The 20,506-nt window shown below is 43.8% G+C and overlaps 1 protein-coding gene and 1 pseudogene across 3 annotated transcripts in view; one reads left to right on the top strand and one right to left on the bottom strand.

Annotated features, from left to right (window-relative positions):
- The window catches only part of Mapre1 (microtubule associated protein RP/EB family member 1), a 25,914-nt gene extending 5,958 nt beyond the window's left edge, over window positions 1-19,956 (bottom strand). The window contains exons 1-5 of one of the 3 annotated variants that reach the window (XM_040746527.1): window positions 19,809-19,956; window positions 14,892-15,015; window positions 7,639-7,784; window positions 5,477-5,684; window positions 1,790-1,911 (exon numbers count right to left, since the gene is read on the bottom strand). In XM_040746527.1, the coding sequence (XP_040602461.1) occupies window positions 1,790-1,911; window positions 5,477-5,684; window positions 7,639-7,784; window positions 14,892-15,012 (597 nt within the window). In that variant the 5' untranslated portion in view covers window positions 15,013-15,015; window positions 19,809-19,956. Of the gene's footprint in view, window positions 1-1,789; window positions 1,912-5,476; window positions 5,685-7,638; window positions 7,785-14,891; window positions 15,016-19,561; window positions 19,642-19,808 lie in introns of those variants that run through there. The other 2 variants (XM_040746528.1, XM_040746529.1) reach the window with 2 other exon arrangements.
- LOC121140574 lies at window positions 13,068-13,152 on the top strand (annotated as a pseudogene).
- Window positions 19,957-20,506: the final 550 nt, after the last annotated feature.

The following is a 20,506-nucleotide window of genomic DNA, read 5'->3' as shown; positions in this document are numbered from 1 at the left end:
TGACTACATTTCCCAGACTCCGCCTCAACTCCTAGTCCCACCTATCTTGCTTCCCTATTGGCCAACAGTGCTTTATCAACCAATAAGATAAACATATACACAGGAAGATTTCCCCCATCAAGGGTGCAAGCAAAGAACCTCACTATACCTCCTCAATCTCCTATTCAGCTACGAAACCAGAAGTGAATTCTAACTACACTATGTTCATCTGTAAAACCTTACAAATGGCAAAGAACCTCACTATACCTCCTCAATCTCCTATTCAGCTACGAAACCAGAAGTGAATTCTAACTACACTATGTTCATCTGTAAAACCTTACAAATGGCATAAGTAGCTATAAAAAACATTAGACAATTCTGTATTTCTGACCACTTTTTACACTCTTGTTATTTTTTCCTGCAAGTGCTTCCTCTAAAACAGTGGGTTGTCAACCTTTCTAATGCTGTGACCCTTTAATACCGTTCCTCATGCTGTTGTGACCCCAACCATTAAATTATGTTCATTGCTACTTCATAACTATAATCTGGCTAATGCTATGAATCATAATATAAGCATTTTTTGGAGACAGGTTGTAGAGAGGGGTCTCAACCCACAGCTTAAGAACCACTACTCTAAAGTTTTAGGGAAGTCTCCTTTTTCTGATTCATTCTTTTTTCTCACATAGTCAAAAAGTTCTAATCGATGTGAACTTTTAAAGAACACTACAGCATCTACTCCATTCTATCCAGACTATAAGAATAATCAGAACTGTCTTTTGTGCACTGTCTTTATCCCAATGGAATCTGTACCAAATACCATTCCAGATATCTGAATTGTTATGAGCAAGTATTAGCTCCCTCCAGGCATAGCAGTACACATCTGTAATCTCAGCATTTGGGAAGCAGAGATTGCAGTACACACACAAGTTCAAGCCAGCATAGTCTGCATAGTAAGACCCTATCTCAAAAGAAAAAAAAAAGTACAACCAAAAAACCACCCACAAAATATTAGCCCCCAACTCACACATGAATTATTCAGCCCAGAGAGGCTAACTGATAATGACAGAGCTGGTCTCAGTTCCTCCTTGTGCTCATCATGAAGAAAACTGTTTCTGTAGAATGCCGGGTCAACTTGCTAGCCATGTGGCCTCAGTCAACCACTCTTTATACTCTTATATCCTTTTTGTTCTGCAACTGCTTCCTCTGAAGTTTTAGGGAGGTTTCCTTTTCCTCCAGGACTCTATATTTCACAGCAACAGCATGACTGAGTCAAAATAATCACCCAAAAGCAATGAGCAAAGGTAGGATTAATACAAAGAGGATCAACGGTCCCCATTTTGTTTTTCTGATATACCTCCAGTCACTGAATTGTGAAGAACAGTGCCTTTCGTAGCATTTCCATTCTCAATATCCAGAAAGCAACTCTCCATTATCTTTCACTCTCTTAATCCCAGAGAATCTGAGGGCATTCCAACAAGGTTCAAGAACTAACTATGATCCACACTGTGGATCATAACTGCCTATAACTCTAGCATCAGGGGATCCACTGACCTCTTCTGGCCTCTGTACACACGTCAGACACATAAACACACAAAGTAAAAATTAAAAAATCTTTTAAGTTGATTTCCAGACAGAAATAGGTTTCTTTGGTACCAGCCCAAACCCTGTTCTACTCTACAGCTCATGGCCCACTCTGTAACCAAAGGCTCACATGTCAAGAAAACTGATCAGGCAAGCAGAGAAGCCCTGCCCCTCAGGAGTGAAGTAAGGGTTCCATAATGACAATGTCAACAACACAAGAGGGACATACCTGCTGCATCAATTCAGCTGCCTCGTCGTCGCCATTGCCCATACCAGGGTTCTTTCGCACTATCCCTGGGCCAGCCTTAGGAGCTGCAGTAGTTCTCTGTGTTGCAATGGGTCTCTGTGGAGCTGAGAGAAGACTGTGTTAGGAGGAATTTCAAAAACAGACAGAAATACACAAAAAGCGAGGTCTGTAATCAACTGCTTTCCACAGACAAGTCAATGAAGGGAAGTGATACTAGAGAACCCAAATAAAACAGCACAACCTCCCAACACAAAGTGGTTCTTAACCCAGCAGCAGACTTAACAATTTTAGCAAGCTCCTTCATGCTGGGGATAAGTCCTTCAATAAGATCTTCACTCTGTTGCAGTGAACTGTCAGCTAAATGGTGTAATCACACTGGAACATAAAATGATGAACCTTAACCCACAAGCAAGGTAGTTTCATGGATCAAAGGCAAACCTTGTATCAAGAACAGATCACAATTCCAGCTGGTACTGAAGTACTGCACTCCTACTGGAAAACTAGCTCCCTCTAACTCACTGGATTTGGTAAGGAGCTCACAAAGGCTGGGAGCAGAGCCCCCCCCCCCCCTTTCCACTTCAGAGCTCACCTTTTAGGTGTCTACAGGGTCAGGAGAGAAAAAGAACCTCAGTGACTAAGATTTACAGATCTCTCAGTGTTTATAGCCAAAAGGCAAATGAAGCAGTGACAGGAAAGGATCTCCAAGTTAATATAACTAGGAATAGGCTACTTCAAGATAAATGTAACACTCCTCACTTCCTCACTTTAGTTATTCATCTAGCAATTATTCTGTAAAACACAGATATTATGCTAGACTTAGAAACATCTCATCTTCCCAGTACCCCAAAATCTATGATCACAGACCTTTGGTCCACAGTCATAGGCATTTCCTTTGGATGGTGCTCTCTAGAACTTGTTTGTCCTGAACACTAAATGTTTACTACAAGACTCCACTCAGTTGTTAGCAGGATCTGAAATATGCTACATCCAAGATTACCTATGTAGTTGCCATTCTCAACAGCTAAGGAATAAAAAGTCCACAATTCTGAGGGCAACCAGAACCCTCCTACACCACTGATGATAAGACACTGCTAATAGTTTGGCAGTGACCAGCTGCTCTGGAAAACAGGCAGCTCTATAAACACTTTCATGTAGCCTAGGAATTCAGCTTCAAAATACACTCCTGAGGACACATACATCCAAGAGAAATAAAAAGATATGCCACACAGAGAGAAACCCTGTCTCATAAAAAAAAAAAAGATATGCCACACAGAAACTACACATGAACTTCACAGCAGCATTACTCATAACAACCAAACACCAGCAACGACTCAAATGACCATCAATAGACAAATGAAATATTCAAACAATGGAATATTATCCTGCAACAAAAATAATCAAGTACTAAGCCAGGCTGCTTGGAAGGACAAGGCAAGAATATCACAAGTTCAAGGACCAACCGGACAACTTTGTAAGAGCCTGTCTCAAAAAAAATTTTTAAAAGGTGTGGATGTGGGCTGGACAGATGGCTCAGAGGTTAAGAGCACTGGCTGCTCTTCCAGAGGTCCTGAGTTCAATTCCCAGCAACTACATGGTGCCTCACAACCATCTGTAATGAAATCTGATACCCTCTTCTGGCCTGCAGGCATACATGCAGGCAGAATGCTGTATATATAATAAATAAATCTTAAAAAAAAGAAACACTTTTAAAAAAAAAAAGGTGTAGATGTAGGGGGAGCTGATAAGTTTCAGAAGTCTCACACAGCTTCCCTAGCATTTGTGAGACAGAACATACACACACCAAACAATAAAAAAATAAAAAGTATCAGCTGGGTGTGGTGATACACACCTTTCATCCAAGCTTTTGGAAAGCAGAGGCAGACAGGTCTCTGTGAGTCTGAGGCCAGTCTGGTCTAGACAGTGAGTTCTAGATGAGCCAGAACTGTTACATAGAGAAATCTTGTCTCAGAAAACCAAAACATCCAAACAAACAAACAAAAAAGTTAATAAATACTACAGCACAGATGAACTAATTACTGTGCTAAGTAAAGGAAGCCAGATAGATACAAGATGGCACATATTCTATGGCTTTATTTATAGAAAAATGTCCAAAATAACTGAAGCCATAGACAGAAAACAGGTAAGTAGATGACTAGAGCTAGAAAAGGGAGAAACGTTAGAGGAAATAGGCTTCTTTTGGGGTGATCAAAATACCCTTAAATTGTCTGTGGTAATATGGCTAAAATTCTTTGACTTAAAAAAAAAAAGAGCTGTCGAAGGAAGCAGCAGTGTACACCTTTAATCCCAGCACTTGGAAGGCAGAGGCCAGCCTGGTCTACATAGTCAATGCCAGAACAGCTACCTGTGTAATAGTGCATGCTTATAATCCCAGTGATGGAGAGGCTGAGAAAGACAGAACCCAGGACTCCCTGACAAGCCAGCTTAGTCTATTAAACAAGTTCCAGGCCAATGAGGTATTTCAAAAAACAGGTGAATGGTACCTGAGGAATACCCAAGGTAGTCCTTGACCTCCAAATGCACCTGCACATACACAGACACACACACACACACTGAGGAACTGGAGAGATGATGGTTCAGAAGTTAATAGCACTTGCTGCTCTTCCAGAGGACCTGGTTCAATTCCCAACACCCACATGGTGGTTCACAACCATCTATAATTCCAGTTCCAGGGAATTCAACACCCTCTCTGACCTCTGAGGACACCAGGCACATATGTAATACAGACGTATATGCAAACAAAACATCCAGATACATTAAAAATTTTTAATTTCTTTTTTTTTAGGTTAAATATTTTAAGAAGGTAAAATGTATGGTGTGTGAATTCTTTCTTAATAAAGTTATTCAAATAAAACTCCAATAGATGGAGCAGGAAGAACAAAGTTCAAAGTTATCCTTAGCTACACAGTGAGTTCAAGGCCAGCCTGGGCCAAAAACCCTGTCTCAAAATAAAATTAAAAAAAAAAAAAAAACACCCCCATCTTTAGCAGGGAGTGGTAGCCCAGAACGTTAAGTACATGTTCTGTGAATATACTACTAAAAAGACATCTTGGAAAACCAGAGGCCCAAACATTCCAAGAAACTCTCTACCACCCATGTTCCCCTCCCTCCTAGACCCTGCTAGCAGCAAAGCAAGCCACAGCAGCTCTCCCATTCCTCTCCACAAAAGAAGCCATAATCAGGCACAGAAAGCCAGCCTGCGGACTGACAGCAAGATGATTCAGACAGCCTAGAAGGATCCCTGAAAGACCTAGAAATAACTGTAACTTACCCTTTTGGGTATTTATAAAATGCCCTAACTTCCCATGTAACTCTTATGTGAGCTAACATAAGTAAATTCTATTACACACAACAAAAAAGCCCTTAGGTAACACAGCACACAGTAACTCAACCAGGCCAGAGTCAAGTGTTAACTTCCCATTTTATATAGGAGGAAGACCCTGGGGGCAAGAGTGAACAGGTTCCCACAGAGCTGCAGAGCACAGACATGTATCTACCACATGCAGAATCCATGTCCCTGCCAAAAGCACAGGCAGATCTATGGTTACTCAAATCTCCTGATTCAGGGCTACAGCATAGTTCTATGTGGAACACCTGTGCCCAATGTTGAGCAAGTGGAATTATCAGAACTGGGCTAATGGTTCTGTTTACCTGCACTGCCGGAGCCCAGAGGTTTCTTCGGTTTACTCAGAGCTGGAGCAACAAGAGAAGGAGCCACTGCAGTTTCTTGACCTTGTCTGGCAGCTACAGGATCATACTCTTTTCCATCATAATTTGCATCAAAAAACTTCTTGAACCACTGAACGAACTCAAAATTGTCCTGAAATTTTCCTTTTACTAATTTATCCACAGGAATTATCTGCAGAGAAAAATCAAGACTGTTTAGACCAAAGCAGAGGCAAGCATCAAACCTGCCCATTCATCACAACACTACAAGCTCTGCCAAAATGAGAAAATGTTTACGAGATCTTACTGCTAAGATCAGTTTGCTTTCATTACAATACCAATCCCTAGTCAAGTTCCCCAAACTCCCGAGGAAAAATGTTGAACAAAAAAGGAACAAGGACCAGGCTGTGGTCCAGTGCCTGCCTGGCTGCACAAGGTCTTGTACTGCATCCTCTGCACCCCTGAGAACCACTATCAGCAAAGTCATAGCCACACATCAAGACACACTGAAAGAAAAGGCATAAAGAGAAATCCCCTGGCTGGGTGAACACTCTGGGAGCTGAGACAGGAGCATGTCAAACTTGAGGTCAGCCTAGGCTACAAAGTAAGAATCTATATAGAAAGGGAGGGAGGAGAGGGAAGGAGGAAGGGAGATGAGGGAGGGGAGGGAGATAAGGGAGATAAGGAAGGGAAAAAATAAATCATAATGCAGAATCAAGAACAATATATTTTATAGAAGTAAATCTAGAAATTAAGATAGGCCTCAGACTAGTAGAGATTAAATAATACTTAAAAAACAAAAGACAAAAAAACCACTAGCATGTGTTGTGGAATATTTTGGTGCACTGTGAAGAAGTGTAACTCAGATTAGTTTAATAAAAAGCTAAACTGCCAATAGCTAGGCAGGATTTTCAAGGTACAGTGAATGCTGGGAAGGCGGAGTCAGAGGGAACATAGGAAAAGAGGTAAAATCCACTAGTCATGTGGTAACACATAAGTAGAAACGGGTCAATTTAAGTTATGAGAACTAGTTAGAAACAAGCCTAAGCTAAGATCAAGCTTTCATAATTAATAGAAGTCCCTGTGCCATTTATCTGGGAGCTGGCTGGTGGGGCAAAGAAAGACTCACAAGTATGATACAGGACCAGTGAGATGGTTCAGTGGGTAAAGGTGCTGTCACACATGCACACACATACATGCACTCATGCACTCTCTCCCCTCTCTCTCAATAAAATAGAACAAAACAAAGTTTTAGGGGCTGGAGAGATCACTTGTTGCTTTTACAGAGAACCTGGGTTTGATTCCTAGCACCCGAATGGTGGCTCACAGCCACTTGCAATTCCAGGGGCTCAAACCCGCTCTTCTGACCTCCACAGGCAGTCTGCACACACGATACAATACATATATATAAGCAAAACCCTCATATACATAGAATAAATAAGTCTTTTAAATTTTTAATTTTTTTAAAACACTGGTTCAGATTCACAAGTTGACTGCTCCAAACCATTATTAAATTCAGACCATAAAGAAGACAGTGAAAGAAGTAGAGAAGGGGGTAAAGGAAAACCTGGCTCCCTGTAACTCCTGTTAACTAGAAACTAGAGGTGACATAAATTGGAAAGAGAAAATGTCCAGCCCACAGAGTGCCTCACACCTGTAATCCCATCACTTATGAAGCTGAAGTATGAAGACTACCATGAATTCAAAGTCAGCATGGGCTACACTGTGAATTCAAGGCCAGCCTGAACTAAACAGACTCTCAAAAAATGATTTTAAAAGGGCCAACAAAGCTGGTACACACCTTTAATCCCAGTACTTGAGAGGAAGAGGCAGTCAGATCTCTGTGAATTTGAGACCAGCCTAGTCTACATAGTGAGTTCCAGTACAGCCAGGACTACATAGAGCGAGCCTGTCTCAAAAAACAAAACCAAATCAAAGGGAGTGTGGAGCAAAGAGACAGCTCAATGGGTAAAGACACATGCCTAATGACCTGATTTCCCCCCAGTTATCCTCTTGCATGTGCCATATACAAACACACACACATACACACACACACACAGAATCTTTTTGTTAAAGATATCTAAAACTTAAATAAAAAATTTTAAATGTAAAAAAGTAACCTAAACAAAGGAATAAAGCTCACTTACTTTGTCAACACCCATCCTCTTGAATCCTGCTTGCAATATTTTGAAGTTCTGGATATATTCATGTTCTAGTTTAGCTTGGAATTTCACTTTCTTCAAAGCAATGGAGCCAGGGAAGAGCATGTCCATAAACTGACAGTATGCAGCCCCTGAATCAACAATAACACAAAACAGAAATTCAATAAACTGGATCACCGAATGCCACTTTTCCCCCACAGACAGAATCTTACAATGCAGCCTTGGCTGGCCTGAAACTCTCAATGTAGACAGGCTAGCCTTGGACTCAAAGAGATCCACCTGCCTCTGCCTCGTGAGTGCTAGGATAAAAGGTATACACTACTATGACCCACTCTAAATACTACTAGTTAAAAAGGTACAGTCATCCATCCACATCTATTTAACTCAATACAATTTGTTAATGATAACTCTCATGTAGCCTAGACTAGGCTCAAATTCAAATAAGCAGAGATAACCTGGAAATTCTGATCCTCCTGCCTTCACTTCCTGAGTGTGGAGGTTTTTAAGCATGAGACAACACACCCCATTGTAGGTGTGGAGCTCAGGGTGAAACCCAGGGCTTACATGTACTAGTCAAGTACTCTACATTCCCAGGCCCCAAATACAATTTAAATTTGTACAGTGGACCATAGGCAACCAAAAAGATGGAGCTACAAAGATGCTCAATTGTTAAGAACATATACAGCTCTTACAGTGAACCCCAGTTTAGTTCCCAACAGCCATATCAGGTGGTTCTTAATCACCTGTAACTTCAGCTCCAGGGGAATCTCATGCCTCTGTGGGCAACAGCACACATGTGTGCACACACACACACACACACACACACACACACACACACACACACACACACATACACACACAACAAGCCAAATTTTTTCTGTGGGGGGGTTGTTATAAAAATGCAAAATCAATTTTAAAGAATCTATTAACAAAAGGCTAGAGAGATGGCTCAGCAGTTAAGAGCACTGGGAGCTCCTATGGAGGACATGTTGATTCCCAGCATCCACACTCACAACTGTCTCTAACGCCATTTTCCAGGGGATCCAATGACCTCTTCTGGCACCAAGGGTACCCAGCACACTTGTGTGATGTACAGACGCACATGCAGGTAAACACTCGTTCACATAATAATTTTTACTCTATTAATAGAATGACAAGGGGTCTTATGTTTGGTTTTAGAAATATGTAGCTCTGGCAGACCTGGAACTTATTGTGGGCCCAGGCTGGCCATGAACTCATAGTAATCCCACTGCCTCAACCTCTGAAGTGCTAACTCAAAGCTGGTTTTATTTGACAAATTCTTTAACAAAGTTTCAACTGGAAAACAGGCAGAAAATGAAGGTTGCTATGAGAGTCTAACTCTTGTTAGAAATTCTTATAACTACTAGAAAGAGAATGAATGCCAGAACAGCAAAAAGGAAAAAAGAGGCAATACATTTTCTAAATCTTCACAAAGATACAGACTCACTCTTCTCCACAGGGGCACAGGGGATTTCAAAGATCTCTCTTCTGAACTAGGTTAGCAGAAAACTGGAGGAGCTGGGTGTAGTGGTACATACCTGTAACCCCAGCACTTAGAGAAGCTGAGGCAAGTGACTTGGTTCAGTGAAATGGTTCAGTACCTAAAGGTGCTGGCTATGCAAGTCTGGAGATCTGAGTTCTATCCCTGGAACCCAGGTAAACATACAAGAGAACAAATTACACAAAGTTGTTCTCTGGCTTCCACCATGCCATCATGGCACATGCAAGCCCCTACACATACACCATACACACACATAGTTTTTGTTTTGTTTTGAGACAGAGTCTTACTATGTAGAATACACTAGCCTTGAACCCACAGAGACATGCCTCTTAAGTGCTGAGATTAAAGCCATGCAACACCACACCCAGCACAATATTTTTTACAGCTAAATAGTAAACAAATATACTAACCAGCCAACCAACTACTTAGCAGCAGAAGTCATCTGCCTCTTAGCAAGTTGTCTGCTCAAAAAAATCATTAGTCTTTATTTTAGAACTCAAAAGAATCCTTAGAAACAGTGTAACTTTTAAAAACTAAACATGAGAGTCCCTGGGGATGTATGTAGCTCAGTGACAGAGCACTTGCCAAGCACTGAGTTCAAGCCCCAACACACACACACACACACACACACACACACACACACACACACACACACACACAAAGAAATTTAAAAACAGGGACCAAAATATGTGGCCCAATAAATACCACAGAGGCCAGAGACCAACCCTAGCATTACATCGAGTTCCTGATTCCCAAGCATGGCTGTTCACCACATTAGAAGTCCACATAGGTTGACACCATATCATCAAGAAAAGCATTTTCTAGGAAGGGACTGTACCATGTGGCTACACTCTCATTGACCAAAACAGTGTTAATAAACTGAAGGAAAAAAAAATTAAGGTTTAAGGTCCCACTAAAAAAGCTGGGGATAGAGCTTCCCAGCTATATACAAGGATCCAGGGGGTTTAGTTTGTTTGTTTGTTTGGGTGGTTGGTTAACTGGTGTAGAGACAGGATCTTGCTATGCTATGCAGCCCAGGCTGGTCTGAAACTCTCAATAATCCTCCTTCCTGAAATTCTCAAATGCTGGGTTTACCGATAAGAACTACCATGTCCAATCCCCCTACCCTTTCCATAAATGTTTCAGCTAGAAAAAAAAAAGGCAGGAAATCCTTTCCAGTCCCTGAATGACAAAGGCAGCTGAGACTAGGGCAAAAGTTGACAACGCAAGCAAAGCTTCAACATCACAACAATCTTCAGCAACAATAGTCCACTCAGTCTCTGGCTTGACAGTGTGAACTAATGGAAGGAAGCTAAGGCAATGTCAGGATGTTCACTGGCTCCACTCTAAAGCTCTGCTTAGGAACAGAGACCACAAAATACAAGGCTATGGCACAGCCCAGTTATCAGACAATTTCTTATCTCAAGTGTACTGATGTTCAGCCTGGTTCAGGCACTCCTGTAAAGTCTAATGAAAATCCTAGCCAATATTCACTTACATTAGGCATGATGGTACACATCTACACTATCATAACTCAGGAAGCTAAAAAAAGGTGGATCAGGTGATCAAGACCCAGAAAAGGTCAGATACACTGTAACCTGTAATCCCAGCATTCCTACAGCAGACAGGAAGCTGTGCTACAGCAAGCATAGAGTACACAGACTAGTAGAAAGAGAGAGGAAACCCTGCCTCAACAAGGTAGAAGGGAATCAACTCAAGACCTGTCCTCTGATCTCCACATGTGCACCACAGCACACTAGACCCCTCACACCCAAACATCACACACAAAATGCATAACTCCAGTACTTAATATTAACATACACTAAACACACATGACTACTAAAAGTGATGAGAGTATTTAGGCTTCAAAGAGCACATGCCACTTTATCATCTTAGATGATTAATAAGGATTTCCTGCTTTTAACTGAAGAGAAAGGGCTAAAGAGTCATTAGTACAGACCTTACCCCATCGGAATGGAGATGGAGGAGGAGTGGATGGAGGGGTAGAAGGGAGGAGTTGGGGGTAGGGATGGGAGGAGGAGAGGGGAAACTGATTGGTATGTAAAATAAAATTTTAATGATGAGAAAAAACTCAAGCTCAAAATATTTCAACAAAGGAAAATGCTATTTTGATTTTTAAAGCAGTAAACAGAACTGTTTAAACATTGCTTTTGTTTGTATGTTACTCACTGATAACAGTCTGAGGGGCAAGAAACTAGAAACAAACTACATACCCAATTCACCAACAGAAGATTGATACAAATAAATTAACAGTACTGTCCACCACACACAGGGAAGCAAAAAGCAACTCATGGCTCCTTCTGGACAAAAGCAAGCGTGCTGTCAAAAATCACTGTATGATGTCAAAATCATTCCGTGTGAAGACGATTCCTTCTCTGATGGTATCTGCAGACTTGACTGGATAGCACTCCAAAGTTGATCAACCTGCCAGTGTCACAGGTCTCCTCACCCTTTCTCACTTCCAGAACCAAGCAAGGGCTCCTTACTCTGTGGGCAAGTGGGGAGCTATGGGTACTGATGACACTCAGTCAAATCACAGCCAGCAGCACATTTACAGGGAAGGACCCCAGCTTTGAACTTCTAGAGAAAAATCCATCTTTCCCTCATAAAAACTGTGCTTGGTGGGAATTTCTGGTCTTTTTGACCCATTGTTTATGAAAAGTTCAATAAGGATGAATCAGACCCATGCTGAAGGTTTTAGACACACAGGATCTGAGAAGCACCCCCACACACAACTCTTCAGGAAGAGTTGGCAGCTTCTCCTGTGTGATATCAGGCTACAAGTGAGAGCTGTGTTCAAAACACCAATGTGAAACACAATGCAACCACCTACATACTCTAAGCGCCATCCCCCGCAGCTTTCAAGGGGACAACTAACAATGAATATAATTTACTAGCATATCAGCTAAACGTCTTGCACTCAACACTTTCTACTAAGGAAAACCATCTTATCTGGGATAAGAATAGTGGCAGGAGCCAGAAAAGCTGAAATACTTCAGAGTTTATTGTAAAACAGTATCATTATAACTAATTAATATACAATTATATTTGTTCAATTCTGTTCCAAATGCCTCTAAAAATGCAACATATGCCATGTGTAATATCATACAGGTAATCCCAACATGTGAGAAGCAGAGGCAGGAGAATAGTCACAAGTTAGAAACCAACTACCCTTGGTTACAGAATTAAAAAAGGGTAAGGTGGGGGCACTAAAGAGATGGCTCAGTAATTGAGAGCACTGGCTGCTTTGCAGACTCATTTCCCAGCACCCCCATCAGACAGCTCACAAGCATCTGCAACTCTGGCTCCAGGGATCCAAATATCCTCCTAGCCTTCATAGGCATCCATGAACATGTCACATACACACACACACACACACACACACACACACACACACACACATATACACACACATACACACACACACACACACACACACAAACTAGGTTCAAACAGGCTCTGCAATGTCTAAGTTATGCCCCATGGGCAATCTCCTCATCTTTAAAATGAAGAAATTTTTACTCACTACCAGGGTCTGACAGGTATCAACATTACAGGGGCCCCTGACAAGAGCCAAGCTGGTAAGCCAGAACTACTGTACCAGTTCACAGCTGAGGAAACAGTTCTAGAAGACCATCAAAGAATTCACACAGGGTCACAAGGCCTCTTTATGCCATGATATGACTCCCTGCCTAAATAAGAGAAGCCTGGCCGGGCGTTGGTGGCGCACGCCTTTAATCCCAGCACTTGGGAGGCAGAGGCAGGAGGATCTCTGTGAGTTCAAGGCCATCCTGGTCTACAAAGTGAGTTCCAGGACAGCCTCCAAGACAATACAGAGAAACCCTGTCTCGGAAAAAAAAAAAAGAAAAAGAAAAAGAAAAAAAGAAACGGTACAGAGATTAGCATGGCCCCTGCACAAGGACGACACACAAATTTGTGAAGCGTCCCATAACAACAACAAAAAAAAGAGAGAAACCTGGGGCCAGATTGGGACATGCACAACTTATCTACACAGGAAGAGATGCATCTTCTAATTAAGTGAGAAATATTTTGGACTGTATTTATAGACAGAAAGAAAGTTTAGGGAAAAACTGCTGGTGAAAGCAGTCTCCAATGAAAACAAAGATGACCTCACTCCCACATTACTCATAGCACGAGGCAAACAAGTGCTTTAAAAAGCCTCCAACAAAATGTGGCACAGCAATGAAAAGCTGAGAAAATGGATAGGAGATAGAGGACAGCAGCACAAATCTGAGGCACAAACTACCTTACAACAAAATAAAGCTAATAAAGGTCACTCACTCTTGGGACCACTAGTCACTCATTCTTCCTATACCACCTCCCTCTGGACAACTGTAAAACAGATTGGACCTCACAAGGCAAATGAGGCAAAGGAAACCAAGACCAAGAGAAGGAGCTCCTCCCCCCTCAAAAAAAAAAAAAAAAGGAAGTAGAAAAGCTGAGCACCAGAAGAAGCAGCTAGGGAATGGCAGTCTCTTTAAATCAACACAAATGGCACCAGTTAGTTAAGAAAAAGTCCAGTGCAAATAGAGTACAGGGACTAAAGAATACAGGTTCTTGATTTGGAACAAGGTTCAAATCCCATTGTGCTCTTGGCTCTATATTCAAATTCTCCAAGCCATCTTTCCCATCTGAAATCAGAGGTACCTCTACCTTCCTCTTAGAAATACACTGGTTAAATGGAGATGTCTGAGAAGTGTTTATAGCTGAGCCTGGTTGTTCAGGCTGTCTGTAACCCCAACTTCTTAGGAAGCTGACATATCCCTTTCCCACCCCTGTATGTGTGTGGGAGGGGGTGTTTTTGTTTTTGAGATAGGGTTTCATCATGTAGTCTTAGCTGGCCTAGTACTTGCACATAGGCTATGTAGAAAGTTGGACTTGAACTCAAAGATCTGCCTGCCTCTGCCTCCCAAAAGCTAGGATTGATAATATGTACCATCACACCCAACTCTGGTATATAGATGTTCTTAAATTCATCTACTAACTGTGGAGGATCCCGTTTTACAGTACTGACAAGGCAAAGCTGAGGAGATGGCTCAGTGAGTAAGAGCATTTGCACTACAAGCACAATGGAGAATATCTAAGTTTGAATCCCCAACACCCATGTTAAGAACCAGGGGGTGGTGTGCATGCCTATAACCCCAGCATTAGGGGATGGATAGGCCAATCAAGACCTCACCAGTCAGCCTCCCCTGAACTGAAAGCCTAGCCAAAACAGCAAGCTTCTACCTCCGGTTCTCCAGCTCAGTGACAGACCCTGTTTCAAAGCAACTAAGTGGAGAGCAACAGACAAGACACTGATACCTTGACCTCCACATGCAAGCACACAGGCAGTCATACCCACACACTCCTTGGCAATCAAGCCCAATGCCCTGTGAATGCTAGGCAAGTACTCCATCAACTGAGCCATACCTCCCAGCACTATGCAGAAAGAAAGAAACTATAATCTCTCTCTGGCTCTATATAGAGGCCTGTGCAAACCCTATATGCTTTTAAAAGTGCTCTAGTGAGCCAGGTGCTATGGTGCACACTGTAATCCCAGTACTCAGGAGATAGAGACGGGTGGATATTTGAGTTCAAGGCCAGACTGGTCTAGAGTTCCAGGACAGCCAAGGCTACACAGGAAAATAATATCTTAAAAAAAAGGGGGGGGGTTCTAGTAGATTCCTCTTACCTGAACACAACTGTTCTATCTTTGTCAGATTCAACTGCAGAGATTCATTGATCCAAGCCAGCATGTCATGTCGACTTAGGTTATCACTGGTGACTGACGTCGAGTACACATTCACTGCCATCTTCTGCAACACACAATCAAAGACAGAAGGCTACTGTTATGGTAAGCATGGAAGTGAAGGCAAGCAGTTCCCAAGATCACCCAGAACAAATCTGCACAAATATTCAATTTTAAGCCCAGCCTTCTTCCCTGAGAAGTGAAACCAGACACTAAGATTTCAGTCAGAAGCCAGAGTTCCAAGCATAACATGACCTGAAAAAAATGCCCCAAACTAGTCAGTCTAAAACTTAGGCCCACAAAGTACAAGTCACAAAAGATACTAAAAGATAAACACTTTATAAAGGGAGGCTGTGGAATATTCTTTTACACTGTGTGAATATATGTTGCTGTGATTGGTTTAATAAAGAACCTGACTGGCCAATGGCTGAACAGAATAAGGTTAGGCAGGAAAGACAAACTCAGAATGCTGGGAGGAAGAAAGGCGGGATCTGAAGAGTCTTAAGCAGACACAGAGAGAAGCAAGATGGGCATGCCATACTGAGAAAAGGTACCAAGCCACATGGCAAGGCATAAATAAGAAATATGGGTTACTTTAAATGTAAGCGTTAGCTAGTAACAAGCCTGGGCTATTTGACCAAGGCTTTATAATGATTATAAGCCTCAGTGTGTTTATGTGGGAGCTGCTGGTGGGTCAGAAACTTCTGCCTACAGGAGGCTGATGCACAAACAACATTCTGTTCAAAAACTCTAGTCCAAGGGCTATGGGGGTAGTTCAGAGTAATAGAACATGTGTTGCCTCTGCTCAATCATCAGCAAAAATGAATGAACGAACAAACGAATAAATGAATGAATGAATAAGTAAATAACCCAGGTGGGCATGGTGGAAGCATAACTGTACTCAGGAGGTTGAGGCAGGACAACCTCAAGTCCCAAGCCAGCACTGGCTACTAAGTAGGACCTTGTCTCAAGTCATCAACAACAACACATACACTAAGGGCTGAGAGCACTGCTCACCATGACAGTGCTTTGCATCAAGCCCTGGGCCAACCCCTAGTAATACCTATCTACTCTCCAATAACCTAGGTACTGTATACAAGTGAGGTCAAGTGACAACCTCTAAAAGTCCTTGGTTCCTACTCTTCTCTGGGGGGACTAGGGAGTACCTGACACCAACAAAGGATGAAGTCTCTCAAGGACACCTGTCATTGAACTGACAATCCTCTTCAAGGCCCACTTCACTCTCTTCATTTCAGGGGTGAAGAAAGGAGGCCCTGATTATTTACAGCCAAGTCAAGCCTGCCCAGCCTCATTTTCCCATTTCTCAGAAAATGCTGCCCCTCACCTTTCAGCCAGACTCCTGAAATAACCTTTTTATTTGGTGATGCAGATCTCGCCATGTTGCACAGGCAAGACTCAAACTTCTAGGCTTGTGTTATCCTCTTCCTCAGGCTTGGTAGCAGCTGGTACTACATGTACCAATCATTATATTCAACTATAAATCTCATCTAAGGTACTAATAAATGTGGGTGCCATACTCTTTGAATTCCCATTCAACCATCCCTCATTTTTTATTTGTGTTTTTGTGTGTACATATACCTATGTTTGTGGAGGTCGAAGGAAAACTTCCAGAATTTGGTTCTCTCCTTTTACCATGTGGTCTTGGGGGCAATCACTCACCTGCTGAGCCATCTCACTAGCCCAAACAGTAGGTTTTATAGTGACCCTAATACTTAGAATTGTCCTAATTCCCTGAGACATCAGTCTTGCCAATGGAATAGGGATGGTATTCACAGCGGTTTACAACAACCATGAGACCCCAGCCCTTAGCTCTCCTGGGGCACTTCACCCCTCCACCTAGCAACTAGTGTATGAGGGGCTCTTTCCACTCTCATCTCCTGCATGGAGCTGCTGCAAGCCTGGAGTCACACACATACTCTCGACTGAGAACCAAAGATGGTGTTCCCTCTCCCAGTGCTCTTATGAGCAGTGGTGACTAGGTCTACAAACACAGGTAACTTAGCCTGATCTCCCTGTCCTATGCCCCACCCCCACAACCCCACATTTCACACAGTACATTGAACAGAGCAAATATATAAACTCTTTTCAGAAAGCTACCTACCAACACTCTCTACACTCCTTGAAGGCAGCTGGCAGAACTAGCAAGGAAACAGCACAGTTTTGTTCCTCATTCCACAGGTAAATCATTCCTCATGCTTCCAGAGCACTTCATTCAAACCTCTGGGACTTTAATTATCACACTAAATTTGGCATTATTCCTTCATTTCTGAGATTCCCAGGCCAGACTTAAGCCAGGAGGCTACTGGAGGACCTAGGCTTAAACATGAGTCCATTCCATGTGACTTTGGGCAAGCTACTGAACTCAGTAACTAAATTAATATAAACACCTGAAAAGGATCTGAGAGTTATCTGAAATATGGAATATAACTGGCATTATATCAAACATAAGCCATAGGAACAAACGGGATCCAGGGTAGGGACCGTCTCCCTTTCATGCTATCTTCGGTGCTGAGAACTGTGCCTGATACCTGCTGCCAACAGCTCAAGATCCCCTGCAAGTCCTCAAATTAGTCTGTCTCAATCTGTTCCTAAACGGCAGCCAGAAAGAATTTTCTGAATCACAAATCAAATGAGGTATTTCTCTCCTGTTTAAAAATCCCTGAACAAGTAAAACGAATACTGTGTGCAGGATGCTATTATCAAGTACCAATGAGAGTCACCCAAACAAAAAGACATGATGCCAGGCTGAACACTTACAACCTATCTTGGGTATACATGTATACATCGGGTATTATGTGTCTCATGCTACCATAAAATGAAAGCAGCTGGTAAAGCCACATGTGTCTCCTGACCACACCCAGCTCAAAAAAGGTTAATGGCCCTTCACCATCATGTTATTTCAAACTCTTTCATTAGCAAGACATTAATACCAGGTCCCATGTGCTCCACAAACTGTAGCCACTAAATACATGGGATTAGGCGCCCTGCGGATGTGCAATAAACATCCACTCACTCAACCAATTAATTGGTTCTTCCAGACACTCAAAACAGAGACTAGCTCTCAGAGCTGAGCTCTCTCCCTCACTCTTTTTGGTAAGAGGGTTTGAGCCAGAAGTCAGGGCCCACGCCTACAAACCTAGCACTCAGAAAGCTGAGGCAGAGAGGTCACTCCATGTTCAGCACCAGTAGACCACACAGTGCATTTTAGGCCAGGCTGAGCTACAGAGTTCAGATCCTGCTCCAAAAAGTAACAAAAATGTCCACTGCTTATTCCTTAGTGCAAGACCCCTGAGTACAACAAGACCCCTTTCAGGAGTCTCTGACCTAGGTATAACCACAATGAAAAATCCCCTTCCCACCTACTCAAGTATCTCTGTCCCTTCAGTGAGTCTCCTGGGAGTCTCCCTAACTCTTTCTATTCTGCTCTTTCTCACAGGAGCTCAAGAACTAGCTCTGAAGCTAGATGACCTTGAATTCCTCATTCTCCTGCCTCTACCTCCCAAGAGTAAGAACTACAGGCATGTGCCACCACTCCTGGCTCCCCGACTCACAACAGTTCAGAGTGGGCTAAAGTACAAGGTATTCCCCTCCAAGAACCATTCCGGGTCCTAGGGAAAGTCGGGAGGGACTGAATGAAACACTTCTCTCCTCAGAAATGGCTCACTTGTAAAATAGGCGAGACCCTACCATCTGTACAAAGCTGTGGTAAGGACTGAGTAAGACTCCGAGTGGACACCCTAACAGTAAGGAACCCAGTGTCCTGTGCTGGTGCTTTGACACAAGAGGCATGCCTGTAGATGAGGTTATGAATGGAATTGAGTTACTTGCTGGACAACATAAGGCAAGTCATTCCACTACCTAGTCTCTGACTTGCCTCTGCAAAAATGAGGCTGAGCAGAGAGTAGCTCAGTGACACAGTGTGTGTGCCCAATGTGGAGGGGAGGAGGAACCGGAGTCAACTCCCATCACCAAAATAAATAAAGACAAAATGAGCAAAATACAATCGAGGGGAAAGAAAGAAAATGAAGATAACGTATCTTCAAGGCAATGTGACTATGAAATAACACAATGCTAAATCAAGGAAGGGCCCGTTAAAGAGCGATCTTGATTAATGCTCTTCAAGACATTCATCCCATCATGGGCAGACATCAGGCCTAGCTTAACTTCCCTCAGTGGGCCAGCCTCCGGATCCTCATCTCCAAGGGGCAGAGGTCAGGCTGCACCCTGCAGTACTGGCATTACCCTTTTACAGTAATTACAGAAATTATCTTGGCCATGTACTCATTTTCTTGCTTCCCAGCTCTCTGCCCACAAAGCAGACTCCTAGAAAGCATGTCTTTGCCTGTCCACCCCCTGATGGAAACGAGGCCTGACATCTACTAGGCACTCAACAAACGCCGGCTGACCGCCTTACTTTTGCCAGGCACCGCGCTGAGACAGGTCTATGCTTCAACCTACTGTCTCCATTTTACAGACGAGGAAACTGAGGCTGAAGCATCTGCCTAAGGTCGCTCTCTGGGGTCCAACTCCGCAGACCAACTCCCCACCCATTATGCAATGACGCTTCCTACCCCGCGAGTTCCCCACCTCACCCCTTGTGAACACCTCCGGGGCTCAGCAGTACAGCCAGGTCCTCGCCGGGAGCCACTAAGCGACCCCCACTTCCGGCCCACGCCCCGCCCTCGGGACAACGGAGCGCGCGCCCCCGGCCCAGGCCGCGTGCCGGGTCACCGCCCCGCCCTTCCCCCCCACCGCCCGCGCGGCGCCGCGCCGCTCACGAGGGCTGCCTCCCGAGAGCTCCCGACCGCTGCCGCCGCCCGGGCCCGCCAGCCGCCTCACCGGCTCTCGGGGAACCCGCGTCCACTGACCGCGCGCCCGGCTCCGGTTCCGTCTTCGTCTCGTTCAAACCGTCGGACCCCGCCCGCCCGCGCGCAATGACCTCACACGCACCCCGCCGTGACGCGCCGACGCACGCGCTCGTCATCGCCCGCCCGGCCTTTTATAGAGACGGACTGGCCCGCGCGCCGGAGGCGGGGCGGAGCCCCTGATCGACAGCTGGAGTGCCCGGGGGCGGGGAACAAGCCTGTTGGGCACGTGATCGGTTGTGGCCAATGAGATGTGAGTCCTCTTAGGCGGGGTCCAGTTCCACATTTTGGTTCCCTATAGCCCGTAAGAAAATTGGTTTGACCAAGGTGGGTTATTGAATGGGCTCGGGATGAAGCTTGGTTGATGCTCGCCTAGCTTGCATGAATCTCTCTCTCTCTTTTTTTTTTTTTTTTGGTTTTACGAGACAGGGTTTCTCTGTATTGTTTTGGAGGCTGTTGCTCCAGCCTGGCCTCGAACTCACAGAGATCCGCCTGCCTCTGCCTCCCGAGTGTTGGGATTAAAGGCGTGCGCCACCACTGCCCGGCGCTTGCATGAATTTCTGGGTTCGGTCCCCAACTCAGCAGAAACCGGCTGTAGAGGAGCATATTCCAGAAACTCATCATCCCACTGGGAGTTCAGCCTGGGATACATGAGACCCACTCTCAGAAAGG

This window comes from Mesocricetus auratus, unplaced genomic scaffold, assembly GCF_017639785.1.
Source record: "Mesocricetus auratus isolate SY011 unplaced genomic scaffold, BCM_Maur_2.0 Super-Scaffold_100004, whole genome shotgun sequence".
NCBI lineage: Eukaryota > Metazoa > Chordata > Mammalia > Rodentia > Cricetidae > Mesocricetus > Mesocricetus auratus.
This window is presented reverse-complemented; position numbering and strand designations above follow the sequence as displayed.